The sequence below is a fragment of the Sprattus sprattus genome, assembly GCF_963457725.1.
Source record: "Sprattus sprattus genome assembly, chromosome: 6".
Lineage (NCBI taxonomy): Eukaryota > Metazoa > Chordata > Actinopteri > Clupeiformes > Clupeidae > Sprattus > Sprattus sprattus.
Genome location: NC_137925.1, coordinates 9,685,224 through 9,700,163, shown reverse-complemented (window position 1 = coordinate 9,700,163; position 14,940 = coordinate 9,685,224). Strand labels below are relative to the sequence as shown.

The window sequence follows — 14,940 nt, the reverse complement described above, 5'->3', positions numbered from 1 at the left end:
CCTCTCACCCCTCACCCTCCTCAATCTCAACCTCCGGAGCACTTCCTCACCCCTCTTCTCTGTTCACATCTCACATTGCTCTCTTCTGCCCCCTCGTCCCTCTTCATCACCCCTCTTCCTCATTCACCTCTCTCCTGAACCCTCTTCCTCATTCCCCCTCTTCCTCATTCACCTCTCTCCTGACCCCTCTCCCTCATTCCCCCTCTCTCATTCCCCCTCTTCCTCATTCACCTCTCTGCTGAACCCTCTCCCTCATTCCCCCTCTTCCTCATTCACCTCTCTCCTGAACCCTCTTCCTCATTCCCCCACTTCCTCATTCACCTCTCTCCTGACCCCTCTTCCTCATTCCCCCTCTTCCTCAATCACCTCTCTCCTGATCCCTCTTCCTCATTCCCCCTCTTCCTCAATCACCTCTCTCCTGACCCCTCTTCCTCATTCCCCCTCTTCCTCATTCACCCTCTTCCTCAATCACCTCTCTCCTGACCCCTCTCCCTCATTCCCCCTCTTCCTCATTCACCTCTCTCCTGACCCCTCTTCCTCATTCCCCCTCTTCCTCATTCACCTCTCTCCTGACCCCTCTTCCTCATTCCCCCTCTTCCTCATTCACCTCTCTCCTGAACCCTTTACCTCATTCACCTCTCTCCTGACCCCTCTTCCTCATTCCCCCTCTTCCTCATTCACCCTCTTCCTCAATCACCTCTCTCCTGACCCCTCTCCCTCATTCCCCCTCTTCCTCATTCACCTCTCTCCTGACCTCTCTCACCTCTGACCTTTGCCCTCTTCCCCAGGAGCGCTTCCTGCCCTTCCTGGACATGTTTCAGAAGGACAGTGTGAGAGTGGAGGTGTGCAGGTCCATCATGGAGGTCTTCATCAAGTACGTGTGTGTGTGTGTGTGTGTGTGTGTGTGTGTGTGTGTGTGTGTGTGTGTGTGTGTGTGTGTGTGTGTGTGTGCGTGTGCGTCTGCGTCTGCGTCTGCGTCTAATTGTGTAATCGTCTCTTCTGCATCCAGGCATCAGCAGGAGCCGACCCGTGACCCTGTCATCCTAAACGCCTTACTGCACGTGTGCAAGACCATGCACGACTCTGTCAAGTAAGACTATTGGTGTTGATCCTGTCACGTAAAACGAGATTGGTGTTGATTCTGTCAAGTAAGACTCCATCGCACCATGATAACAGAATTTGATTGTGTGTGTGTGTGTGTGTGTGTGTGTGTGTGTGTGTGTGTGTGTGTGTGTGTGTCCAGTTCTCTGACCTTGGAGGATGAGAAGAGATCTCTGGCTCAGCTCATCAATGGCTTCATACGCTTGGTGAGTTGGTGTGTTTGTGAATGCATAAAGTGTGTGTGTGCGTGTGTGTGTGTGTGTGAATGCATAATGTGTGTGTGTGTAAATGCATAAGGTGTGTTTGTGTGTAAGAATGTATCACAAAGCTACAGCTTCATATAAATGATGTCAGAGTTTCTCACTAAGTGAGTTCATGTCAGTGCTGAACGTATTCACAACATATCTTCAACACACACACACACACATATCTTCAACCCATCTCAACACATCTTCAACGTATCTTCAACATACTTCAAAAAAGTCTGGTTTCACAGTGTGTGCGTGTGTGTGTGTGTGTGTTTTCAGGTATCATTTGGCCGTGACTTTGAACAGCAGCTGAGTTTCTGTGTTGAGGCGAGGGCAACCTTCTGTAACCTGGAGCCTGTCATTATTCAACTCATACATGTAAGACTGTGTGTCTGTGTGTGTGTGTGTGTGTCTGTGTCTGTGTCTGTGTCTGTGTCTGTGTCTGTGTCTGTGTCTGTGTGTCTGTCTGTCTGTATGAAGGGTTAGATTTCTTCTTAAGGTTCGGGGAGCAAATAATATCCCACACAGTGTTATTTCTGTGTGTTTGTGTTAGTGTGTGTGTGTTGTGTGTGCTAATGTGTGTGTTGTTGTGTGTGTATGTGTGTGGTGCCTGTGTAACTATTATTATCTAGAACTCTGTATTACAATTCTGTGAAACTCATGTGCTTGCTCCACTTCCACACAATCTTCGCACACTTTTAACACACTCTTCACACACTCTTCACACCCTCTTGACACACTGCCTTTCCCACAGACGGTGAACCAGCTCGCCATGGAAACGCTGCGTGTGATGAAGGGGAACCATTCCCGCAAGACGGCAGCCTTTGTGCGGGTCAGCATCACACACACACATACACACACACACACCTGTGCTCACACACACACACACACACACACACACACAAACACTCTTCCACACCCTCACACCTGCAATCTCAAACACACACACACACACTCACGCACACCTTAACACCTGCGATAACACACAAACACACACACACACACACACACTCTCACACACAACCTCACACACTCTCACGCACACTCTCACACCTGCAATCTCACACACACACACACTCACACACCTGTGATCACACACACACACACACACACACCTGGGATTACACACACACACCTGCGAACACACACACACGCTCTGTATCTGATCAGATCTCACACTCTTCATGAGTGTACTGCAGTGATAAGTCTCTTTCTCTCTTCCTCTGTTTTTCTTCTCTTTATGTCTTCTCTTTATGTCTTTCTGTCTGTCTGTCTGTCTGTAACTTGTCTGTCTGTAACCTGTCTGTCTACCCCCCCCCCCCCCCAGGCGTGTGCAGCCTACAGCTTCATCACCATCCCCTCCCTGACCAGCATCTTCAGCCGCCTCAACCTCTACCTGCTCTCAGGACAGGTGGCGCTGGCCAACCAGTGTCTTTCCCAGGGTGAGTCTCAGGACAGGTGGCGCTGGCCAACCAGTGTCTTTCCCAGGGTGAGTCTGAGACATTCGCATTCAGCCAGTGGAGCAGGAGCCATCTTTGAGACCAGTATAATCATGGCAATACTCATACATATGGCCTTGGCTGTCACTGCTTCATGCTGACAGCAGGTGGCGCTGATGCTGCGATAAAACCGGCAGAAAACACATGAAGGGTCATTTTAGCAGGACATTGTGAGCAAACTAAATGTCACTTTATTTTATATTCTCTCTCTGCTCCTCGTCTGCAAACCAACACACCCACACACCAGCGGACGCGTTCCTGAAGGCGGCGGTGAGCGTTTTACCAGAGGTTCCCCGGAACATCAGCGTGGAGGGCAAACAGCGCTCCTCAGAGGGCCTGCTGCTGGACTTCATCAACAACTTCATGGCCACACTCCTGGTTGTACCGGTATGTGTGTGTGTGTGTTTGTATGTGTGAGTGTGTGAGTGTGTGTGTGTGTGTGTGTGTGTGTGTGTGTGTGTGTGTGTGTGTGTGTGTGTTTGCGCGCGTGTGTGTGTGCGTGTATGTATGTGTGAGTGTGTGTGTGTGGAGAGACATTAAAAGAGGACCACTTAACAATGTGTTTGTATGTGCATGTCTATGCCTCTGTATGTTAATGTCTGTGTGTGTGTGTGTGTGTGTGTGTGTGTGTGTGTGTGTGTGTGTGTGTGTGTGTGTGTGTGTGTGTGTGTGTGTGTGTGTGTGTGTGTGTGTGACAGGATCACCCTGAGCAGGGTGTTTTGTATCTGGTGCGCGGCCTGTTGAACATGGTGCAGGACTACACCTGGGAGGAGAACAGCAACGCCAAAGTCAAAGTGTACATCAGCGCCGTCCCCCTATTGGCTGCTATGAGTCAGGAGTCTTACCTGTACACAATACCTAAAGGTACAAACACACACACACACACACTCACACACTCACACACTCACACACTCACACACTCACACACTCACACACCCACACACCCACACACCCACACACTCACACACCCACACACTCAAACACCCACACACTCACACACTCACACACTCAAACACTCAAACACTCACACACACTCACACCAGCGCCATCCCCCTATTGGCTGCTATGAGTCAGGAGTCTTACCTGTACACTATACCAAAAGGTTCACACACACACACACACACACACACTCACACACACACTCACACCAGCGCCATCCCCCTATTGGCTGCTATGAGTCAGGAGTCTTACCTGTACACCATACCTAAAGGTACACACACACACACACACACACACACTAACCATCCTCCTCCTCCCCAGTGGACTCCAATGAGACTCTGTACGGAGGAGACCCCAAGTTCATGGCCGAGATCAACAAGCTGTGTGACACTCTGATTGGTCAGGTGCTGGATCACCTCCAAGCCCTTGGCAACGGAGAGGTAAGCACCACAAGTTACCGTGGCAACCACATGATGCTGTTATTTTGTGCCTGTCTGTTAGCATGACTAATTGATGTGTGTGTGTGTGTGTGTGTGTGTGTGTGGGTTTTCTCAGGTCTTGCGTAAGCAGAGTACTCTAGCCTTCAGTGTTTTTAATGCACTTCTGGCCCATGGAGATCTGCGCAACAACAAACTCAACCAGCTGGCAGTCAAACTATGGAACCTCAGTCACAAACATGGCCACTGTGATACACGCACGTCGGTAAGACACACACTCTCACACACACACACACACACACACCACCTACAGAGCCTCAGCCACAAATATGACCACTGCGATGCACACACACACACACACACACACACACACACACACACACACACACACACACAGATGAGAGGTTGACCTGAGTGTGTGTGTTTCTTCTCTCACACAGGTTCGGACCCTGGAGCACATCAAACACTTGGCCCAGCAGCCTGAGCTCGGCCACCTGTCAGAAACCATCCCCCGCCTCTCACTGCAGTCACGAGCATGAAGGAGGACAACACACTCACACACACACACTCACACACACTCACACACACTCACACACACACTCACACACACACACACACACACTCACACACATACACTCTCTCTCTCTCTCCCCCCCCACACTCACACACACACACTCACACACACACTCACACACATACACTCTCTCTCTCTCCCCCACACACACACACACACACACATACCATGACAATCTGAACACTACACTCCTACCATTGACCCCGGACACCACTGGATGATAACAGACTGTAAAAGATTGGCTGTTATAATTAGACAATTCAGATCAGCTTCTCTAATTGGCTAGTCCGCTCAGATTGGTGGATTCAAACTGGTTCCAGGGGCTAAGGAGAGCTGGGCAACATGAGCAGTCACATGACGTGTGTGTGTACGTGTGTGTGTGTACGTGTGTGTGTGTACGTGTGTGTGTACGTGTGTGTGTGTGTGTGTGTGTGTGTGTGTGTGTGTGTGTGTGTGTGTGTGTGTTTGTGCGTGTACACACACAGAAGGTTCCTCTCTTCTCTTTCCTGCTCGGAGCGCTGAGAGACCTCCTGGCCTGTCTCTGAATCAGTCCATTGCCTTCAGCCGACGCCTCAAGGACTACAGGTTCTGCATCAGTGTTCACCTGCTAATTATGTCTAAGATAGTTCTGTACGCACTAACACTTTCTGTATAAAGTCAAGTCATTCCAAACAAAGTTAGCCTCTTTTTTGCCATCAGGCGACACACACACACACACACACACACACACACACACACACACACACACACACACACACACACATATATACACACAAACACACACACATATAGACACACACACACACACACACACACACACACACAGACACAGACACACACACGCCATCAGGCGTCCACAGTTTCTGTTCTGCTCACCTTCCTTCTCCAGGTGTGCAGACAGACAGACAGAGATTCAGACACAGATTGAGATTCAGACAGACAGACAGACAGACAGAACGAGATTCAGACAGACTGACAGAACGAGATTCAGACAGACAGACTGACAGAACGAGATTCAGACAGACAGACTGAGTAACGGAATGCTCCGGTCATGTTCCTATAGCAGAACATGTTGAGCTGTCAGTGTTGGGTGTTTGGGACCCAATTGTTTAGTTGAGGGACAGCCGTGGTTCTGTCCAGCTGAGGGAGAGCCGTGGTTCTGTCCAGCTGAGGGAGAGCTGTGGTTCTGTCCAGTTGAGGGACAGCCGTGGTTCTGCCCAGCTGGTCACATGGCAGCTTACAGTAGAACTGGCCAACAGAAGAGCCCTCTGGGTACCAGAGTGGAAACAGAACCATGGCTCCTGCAAACCGGAGCAGGTACTCAACCAACAGCCCACTGTGGAACCAAGGACCCACACTCAATCCTTGGACACTTACAAGATTATTCAAGATTAAGAGAGCACCAGAAATTATATTTGATGTCAGATTTAATTGTAACATTGGAGAGAGGTGTAACTCTTAACAGATTGTTTTGTTCCGAGTTCACGTTTGATCAGTGAAATATGATCTTCACAGTGCTTATGGGTAGTGTAGTGCTGATCTTCACAGTGCTTATGGGTAGTGTAGTGCTGATCTTCACAGTGCTTATGGGAAGTTTAGTGCTGCTCTTCAGTGCTTACGGGTCGTGTAGTGCTGATACTGTATCAGACTATATTTACCTTTAATCTGATTTATAGGGTATGAATATTAATGTATTAATTAGTAAATATAGGATGAAATATAATAAATATATACAAAAATATGTATATATATGTGTGTGTGTGTGTGAACACACAACACATTTATACAACTAGCAAAATAAACAAATAGAAATCCTCACTCCTCATTGGTCATTACTGTCACGTGACCACCAGAGCTTGTTCAGGGCAAGGACTCGTGCTGAGGTCACTACCTATCTGTATCTCTGAACCTCACACACAAACACACACACACACACACTCCAGTGTGATGAGCACACAGCAGCATATGCAAGTGTATAAAAGTATTCCTTCTCACACACACACACAACAGGTCTCCATCCCTTCCTTCACTTTTATTTTTATTCATTTATTTGTCACTCCCTTCCACCCCCCACCCCCCTTCACCAGTGCCCAAGACAGGGTTAATATATACAGGACCCCGCACGCCAAGCACTGCACATTCGTCATGTCACACACACACACACACACACACACACTTGCTGAACCATGCTGTTATATACACCAATCAGTTCCACTCTTATCAAACAGTTCTACAGTGGTTGAGTCCATTCCAGAGCCATTTCTCTCTCACACACACACACAATCACACACAATCACACACACACACTCACACCTCCTCTTAGAATTCAGAATCTGTTTATGCAGATTTCATGTTACGGTTTTATTATCATTTAATGCAACCCCCCCTGCCCCCTCTCAATGAAGTATGATGAGGGAAGGGACTGTACTTCAGAGAGTGTGTGTGTGCGTGTGTGTGTGCGTGCGTGCGTGCGTGCGTGTGTGTGTGTGCGCTGCGGTTTGGCTGGATATGGTTATGCGCGGCTTGGGGTTGGGTGTGTGTGTGTATATGTGGCTGGATCTGGTGTGTGTGTGCGTATATATATGTGGCTGGATCTGGTGTGTGTGTGCGTATATATATGTGGCTGGATCTGGTGCGTGTGTGTGTATGTGTGTATGTATATAGCTGTGGCTTGATCTGGTGGATGTGTTTGAATGTCTGTGTGTGTGTGTGTATGTGTATGTATGTATATGTGGCTGGATCTGGTGCGTGTGTGTGTGCGTGTGTGTGTGGGGTTATGAGCGGGGTGGGGATGAGTCTGCTCGCCTCCTCAGCGTATAGACTGACCAGAAGTAAACCCAGGTGTAGGTGTCGACACTCAAAGTTGCGTCCGATTGGACAGTCTGCTCCAGTGGATGAGGAGGGAGGTATGGGTGTGTGGTTACTGAAAAGCTCACACGTGATTGGGTGAATGAGGTGGGAGGAGTCAAAGTCTAGGAAGCTCCCAGCAGCTGCTTGATTCGGTTTCTCTTTGTTTGTTTGTTTGTTAAAACCACCTAAAGAAAGCAATGTCCAGAACTAAAAAAACAACCAAAATAGATGTAAGATATATATATATTAAAGACCCTCAAAGAAAAAAAAAAAAAAGAGACATTGCAGTTTTGGACAGTCCGGGCTTCCGTAGGATGGATGGGGCGGAGTCTATCTCTGGTGTTTCTGGGCATGTTCCCCTCTCTGCTCCTACCCATGAGCCCCTGCTTGCTTGGTCACTGATCCGCACGCGCTCAGTCCAGCTCGATGGGGCTGCCGTCCTCCTGGACTTCCTCGCCCTCCTCTTCCTCACCTGAGCCCATGAGGCTGTTCAGGAGGTTACCTGCCGCACAGGTGAGACACACACAACTCAGATGAGCCAAGACACTGCCATGACTACACTCGCTGCCATGACTACACTCGCTGCCATGACTACACTCGCTGCCATGACTACACTCGCTGCCATGACTACACTCGCTGCCATGACTACACTCGCTGCCATGACTACACTCGCTGCCATGACTACACTAATGGGACCTTAACTACTGCAGTTCCGATGTAGAACTCAAAGGGAACTAAACTACTGTAGTACCGGTGTACAACTCATGGCATCTAAACTACAGCAGTACCGGTGTAGAACTCATTGGAACTAAACTACTGCAGTACCGGTGTAGAACTCATTGGAACTAAACTACTGCAGTACCGGTGTAGAGCTCATTGGAACTAAACTACAGCAGAACCGGTGTAGAACTCATTGGAACTAAACTACTGCAGTACCGGTGTAGAACTCATTGGAACTAAACTACTGCAGTACCGGTGTAGAACTCAAAGGCTCACTAGATAGAACTAAACTACACACTCCGTTGCACTGAACGGTGATTTCTGAAATGCACGCTCAGTAAAGCCTAGGATACTTTCTATAGTTATGACCGCCTTCTTTAAGCCGTAATTACTCCCTTGAGATAGAGAGAGAGAGAGAGAGAGAGAGAGAGCGATAGAGAGACACACACACACACACACACACACACACACACACACACACACACACACACACACGATTGTTTAAGAGTGGCGGGTCCTTACCTAGCAAGCCTCCATATGATGAGGACTGTTTGGGTGGAACGCCAAAGAAGAGCTGCCCTATTCTGTCCAGGTACTGGAGGAGACAAGAGAGATGAGAGATGAGAGAGGGAGGGATGGATGGATGAAGAAGAGAGAGAGGGAGAGAGAAGAGAGAGATGAGGGAGGGAGAGATGTGAGGAAGGGAGAGGGAAGGAGCAAAAGAGATGAAGGAGGGAGAAAGAGAAGAGAGATAAGAGGTAGGGAGAGAGATAAGAGGGAGGGAGAGAGAGAAGAGTGAGGGAGGGAGGGAGAGAGAGAGATGAGTTTTTGAGGAGACCTGTGGGTTTGAGATGAGTTCTTACCTCGTTATACATGGGGTCCCTCTTCAGAGACGGCTGATACTGCTCACACAATACTGTGAAGACTGTTAGCTTCCCTCTGCAACACACACACATACACACACCTCTCATTGATGGTGGCAGACCACAAATACTCCCCTGTTGTTAAGGGGAGACCCAGTGGTGTAACAGTGCAATTGAATGACTCATGTGTGTATGTGTGTGTGTGTGTGTGTGTGTGTGTGTGTGTGTGTGTGTGTATATATGTGTGTGTGTGTGTGTGTGTTTCCTCACCCATCAACAGCGAGCAGTAGGAACCAGAGGAAGTTGAGGAGTGGCTGGACAAAGGGTGGTCCGCTGTCGATGGACGGGTGCTTCTGTGTGTATGTGCTAAACACCACCGATGCGCTACTCTTGTTCTTCAGGCACAAGAACCTACACACACAAACGGCACTGAATGGACTTGTGTTTCTGAGTAGAAGTCGTACCCTCATACCAACACACACACACACACACACACACACACACACACACACGGGGCAGAGATCCACTGGATTTAACATGCAACCATGGGGCCACACACACACACACACACACACACACACACACTCACTGTAGGACGGCCTGGGCCACAAACATGTCGACTTCAGTGCGGTACCCCTGGGATGTGGAGTATTCCACCAGCATGAGTGCACAGCCTTCCCCATCAGAAGAGTGCAGGAAGTGGTAACGGGACTCACTGTAGTTTTGTTCTGAGGACACACACACACACACACACACACACACACACACACACACACACACACACACACACACACACACACACACACACACACACACACACAGTTATAATGGCATGGCTGAACATTGGATCCATAGGTACCATATGTGAGAACATGATGACCTAGTAGTAGGTCAGTTCTGCTTCCCTTCAGAGTCATTCACTACAGTCCACTTCTATAAGCACACAATAGTCCAGTGTGTGTGTGCGTGTGTGTGTGTGTGTGTGTGTGGTACCTATCAAGAGTGAGAGTGCGAGCAGCTGTGGGCGTGTGTGTGTGTGTGTGTTACCTTTCCAGAGTGTGAGTGCGAGCAGCTGGTGTAGTTTGGGGTTGCCCAGTTTCCCTGGACCCCCTGTGGACCACTTGAGCGCCCGCGACACAAACGCTACCCTCTCTGGAGACTTAGGATCCATCAGGCTGAACAGCTTGACCAGGTGTTCTGCATACACACACACACGCACACGCACACACACAAGCGTGTCAATGTCACACGCGGAGACACCAAATGTCACACACAGACCCAGTTCAAACATGCCCTGGGATCTCTCTCTCTCTCTCTCACACACACACACACACACACACACTCACACTCACACACACACACACACACACACACACATACACACACACATACACACACGCCTCACCTAGGGTGTCCTCCTCCACATCTGCTTCTGACTTCTCCAGGGACTCCAGCACTAGCATGGACAGGTCTGCGGCACTGTTTTGCTGTTCAAAAGACACACACAGGCAATTTGAGCTCTCAGCCGTGGACTCTAGAACAGGCCAGAACTTGACCAGACAGACACACACACTCACGTCCCGCCAGTCAAGGGGAGGACCACTTCACTCCAACAGCTTGACAGCCATGGCGGCCGCCCCCCCCCCCCCCCCCCCCCCCCCCCCACACACACACACACACGTCCTGCCAGTCATGTCACGGAGCCCGCTGTGCGGTGTGCACCCTGTGGGCGGTGTGCACCCTGTGGGCTGTGGGCGCGCTGGGCAACCCAGAGAGATGACCTACAGCCAAACACAGGCAGCATTACACACCTCAGCACATGTGTGCAGGGGAGGGCGTGGCTGATGTCATCAATAACAAACACTTGCTTGTTTCTGCTTCTTGAGATATTACACTCAAATCATTTCACAAGATATGGACAACTGTTCAGACACAAGGCTGATGCAGGCTGTCTCAAATAACGAACTGAACTGACAGATAGTCATGGCCAGCAGACATTAAAGCAACTGAGAGAGCATGCATATATACGGCCTCCCACTGCCCATCAGTAAGCCTGTACAATAGATGACACATAATTGTATAATAATTGTCAGACTTTAATCGCACAAGCGACACACTTCACACGTGAATACATGGAGGCGACACAGGACGCTCACACACGCAGGCCTGTGGTCGTTTGTGAACACACCTCAATGCAGAGCAGCGCACACACACACACACACACACACACACACACACACACACACACACACACACACACACACACACACACACACACACACACACACACACACACACACACACACACACACACACACACACACACACACACACACACACACACACACACACACACACACACACACACACACACACACACACACACAGCAAGAGTGAAAAGTCCCAAACCCACCTGATTATGACTGAAGAAGAGCAGTGCTCCGTTATACATAAGCTCTCTGGCCTCGGCGTGCTTGGACTGTGACATATACCTGCAACACGCACACAAAGGTCACACACGGGGTCAGCATAATTGCATTTCATGAGTCGGACAGCTAGCTGCCATAGACGAACATGATTATTCAATGTAACAGCACATCAGAATGTCCTAAAAAGCACACCATCATCGCTTATCAGACCATCGACATGACAAGCTAGCGTGTCAGGCAGCTGGATATGTGGTTAGGTTTTGAATCAGACTGGTTTCTCATTAATTGAACAAGAAAGAACATAGCCACAGATATGTGCATCGGTTCATAACAGTGGGCATGTCCGATTACTTTGTGGTTGTACCTGGTTGACGTTTTAACATTTCTTATCAGGGCTTACTATCTTGGGCCTTTCGACTGTTCCCTTCATCTGCACCAGTATCTCGTCTCATTTCAGATGTATGATAGGGCAGTAAGCTAGCTAACGACCAACATATATGGCAATGGATACCCCTTTACTGTAAACATGATTTGGAAAGTTGTTCCGCTCAACATGCCCAATGTTAACGAACAAATCGATTTGGGTTTGACACTTCGAGCCACGTAATGCTAGCCAACTTTAACTAGCCGGTTACCAACCTACTGTGTGTGAGCATGTCAGAACGCTAAGCTAACTAGCTGTGAAAAGCAAGGTGGGTGAAACAGTGAGAAAAATACACTGACCAGCTATTCAACAAAAACATAAATAGCTAACTGAGGAAGACCACTTTAAGTTAACGTTACCGGTCAAAAGCAAATGGGAGCTTGAATAATAATTTACTAGCTAGAGTACTAGCTTAGCTTGTTAGCGTTATTAGCCATATGTAAACTCGTTTATAGACAGTCACACCTTTGGTAACAAATGAAAGCAGTATGATTAAGCAACAGCTTCACTGTCATACAAGGGCGCTGTGTATGTTGTACTATCGGTTCAGAGTTTGCATTAACAAATTACCTAGCTGGTATCGTCCACCTAGCATAGGTAACTGTCGTTTGAGTGTAGGCTTTAACTGATTGACAAGCCAAAGTGCCCATACAGAATGTAGAGTTGTTATAAGAGGCGGACCTAAACCAGCCTTCAGCCAATCATAATTGAAAGAACTAAGTTTGGTAGAAGAGTAGAAGGGTCTGGAAAGGGAGGCCTAAACACCAATTGAACGCAAATCAATATTCGTCGTGAATGATTCTTACCTAAAAAATAACGTCCGGTACATTTGATGGGCTTCATAGTAATCTCCTCTCTCCACGCTAGCGCGAAGTTTACCCTCAACTCTCTGTACTCCTCCACGGTTTCTCGCACTGGAGCCCTTCAGAGCCTCCTGCTCCGACATCATTGTTGTCCCAGGCTAGCTAGCTTCTCACTTCAGCCAGAGGATCTTGAAGGGAGGAGAAAATGCGTAACATGATCCTCCCCGCTTGCCGTAGCAGCCGATGCCGCTTCGATTGTCAGTTTTCAACATATATTGCACAGCAAAGACATATTTTTTACTCTCAAAAATAAAAGTTGTATTGTGTCTTAAAAGGTACACTACAATAGTGAACAATGATACATAATTAAGACGTTTTCGCAAAGATGAAAAGAGTTATGCATATGTCTTAAATGTCAATTGTACCAAGTTGTGCTCTGATCAAAGCAGTCTATTCAAAGTTGCAAATAAAAAAATCCCCTCCCTCATAACAGCAAGTGGGCTTATAGCAAGTGCAAGACTTTTGGTAAAGCTTTTCTGATTAGCCGTGTAGCATGATGATTAAAATGTGTAATTTCCTGTGTGGATGTTACAACACCATACTGTATGCCTATATCAGGGGCGTTTCTCGCTATTAAAAAATATAAGGGGCTGTCAAGTTTGCCCGCGGCATGTCATTTTTTTTAAGGGAGCCATTGGTTGGGGAAGTATACTTAATTGAACTGAGACAGACAGAGAGAGAGATAGATAGAGAAAGAGAGAGATACCTTTACCTGATAGACTTGGCCGTCAGTTAACAGTAGTCTAATTATTGGTGTAAGGGTCATCTAGTTTGGGTTGCTATAGTCACGTCAGTAAACGCGACATCAACATCAACCTAATTCGATACACTGTGTAATACCCACGCTCATTGATTTATCTTCAGTTTACTTCTTGAAACAGCCAAGAAGGTTGGATTGTTTTCAAAGTTAGGCCCACTTGCCACATATTCAGCTTCTGACTTAGCTGGTGGATGCTAAGTCAGGCTAAGCCTGGAGTCCGGTCGTAGAGGGCTGGTGTCCCTGAGGAGAGTTATAGAAGAATGCACCTGCAATGGCTGTGCCTTCACTTGAGATTTGTCTCCACAGTTCAGTTTTTGGTCCCGTTTTGATTAAGATTGACATCATGTTTGTATATTATTCCCTGATTACTAGGCTATGTTTTCTAATAGTCTAAGGAGCATCTGATCTGAAATGTAGGCCTACCTTTTTATGGCCTAGAATTATAGAACAAACTAAATGCTTAAACGTTAATTGTAGCCTTGTTGCATTATATCATTCTTTACCTTTTGATAAAGCCAATCCCCTGTACATTTATATCATTATTTACATATCGATAAAGCCAATCCCCTGTACATTCCCATCATTCTACATATCGATAAAGCCAATCCCCTGTACATTCCCATCATTCTACATATCGATAAAGCCAATCCCCTGTACATTCCCATCATTCTACATATCGATAAAGCCAATCCCCTGAATAGGCCGTAAGGTGAACACGGTTTTCGTTTCAGCCCGTTCCACTCACTGGCATCTACACAATCTTTAGCTTATAAAAAAGAACGAGTCGTGGTTAGTTACCAAAAAAAAGTTCGTCGCTGATTTTCCAGTCGATTGTCTGTATGGCTTTGTTTTATGCAGAACTAGAGACTTCAGAGCGTAATAAGATTTTTGTCGGGAGCCGTGCCACGGTTCGACACGTGATCATGCTACACCAATGAGAAGGCTGCATTTGTCAACAGAATGGAAAAATGGCGGCTCCCGTGTGGTTAGAAACATCGTTAAAGATAGAGGAAAACATCCGAACATCCTCAAAAGTGGGCTAAATTAATTCTAATTAGTGCTGTATAGATAGCCGCGTCCAAGAATAACAATGAGGCAAATATACGATAATGTTATTTTTATGTTAAGTCATTTACATCAAGTTTAACATACATGGGAATACCCATTACTGTGGATCTTACATGGACTGTGAACAAACACCCACCGAAGAAATTAAGGCAAAGACTGTACTTC

At 47.6% G+C, this 14,940-nt stretch overlaps 2 protein-coding genes across 2 annotated transcripts in view; one reads left to right on the top strand and one right to left on the bottom strand.

The window, feature by feature from the left end:
- Positions 1–5,454, top strand: part of vps35l (VPS35 endosomal protein sorting factor like) — a 12,790-nt gene extending 7,336 nt beyond the window's left edge. The window contains 11 exon segments of the mRNA XM_080841350.1: positions 789–874; positions 1,010–1,090; positions 1,244–1,307; positions 1,629–1,727; positions 2,104–2,181; positions 2,677–2,791; positions 3,096–3,235; positions 3,547–3,712; positions 4,109–4,227; positions 4,343–4,489; positions 4,665–5,454. Coding sequence (XP_080697476.1) covers positions 789–874; positions 1,010–1,090; positions 1,244–1,307; positions 1,629–1,727; positions 2,104–2,181; positions 2,677–2,791; positions 3,096–3,235; positions 3,547–3,712; positions 4,109–4,227; positions 4,343–4,489; positions 4,665–4,763 — 1,194 coding nt within the window. The 3' untranslated portion in view covers positions 4,764–5,454.
- Positions 5,455–7,134: 1,680 nt separating this feature from the next.
- Positions 7,135–13,048, bottom strand: get4 (guided entry of tail-anchored proteins factor 4). Its single transcript, XM_080840379.1, has 9 exons — positions 12,891–13,048; positions 11,645–11,723; positions 10,637–10,718; positions 10,279–10,428; positions 9,821–9,959; positions 9,502–9,642; positions 9,232–9,307; positions 8,891–8,963; positions 7,135–8,150 (listed from the first exon to the last, which is right to left on the bottom strand). Exons 1-9 carry the CDS (start codon positions 13,031–13,033, stop codon positions 8,062–8,064), a joined length of 972 nt encoding a protein of 323 aa, XP_080696505.1. The 5' UTR covers positions 13,034–13,048; the 3' UTR covers positions 7,135–8,061.
- Between the last annotated feature and the right edge of the window lie 1,892 nt (positions 13,049–14,940).

What these genes read in the sequence shown, in the direction of transcription:
- get4 (XM_080840379.1), bottom strand. Translation starts at nt 13,033, where the DNA reads ATGATGTCGGAGCAGGAGGCTCTGAAGGGCTCCAGTGCGAGAAACCGT. An exon ending in TACCGGACGTTATTTTTTAG is followed by an intron (nt 11,724 to 12,890) that starts GTAAGAATCATT and finishes TGCGTGTTGCAG; the next exon opens with GTATATGTCACAGTCCAAGC. An exon ending in TGTGGAGGAGGACACCCTAG is followed by an intron (nt 10,429 to 10,636) that starts GTGAGGCGTGTG and finishes GTGTGTATGCAG; the next exon opens with AACACCTGGTCAAGCTGTTC.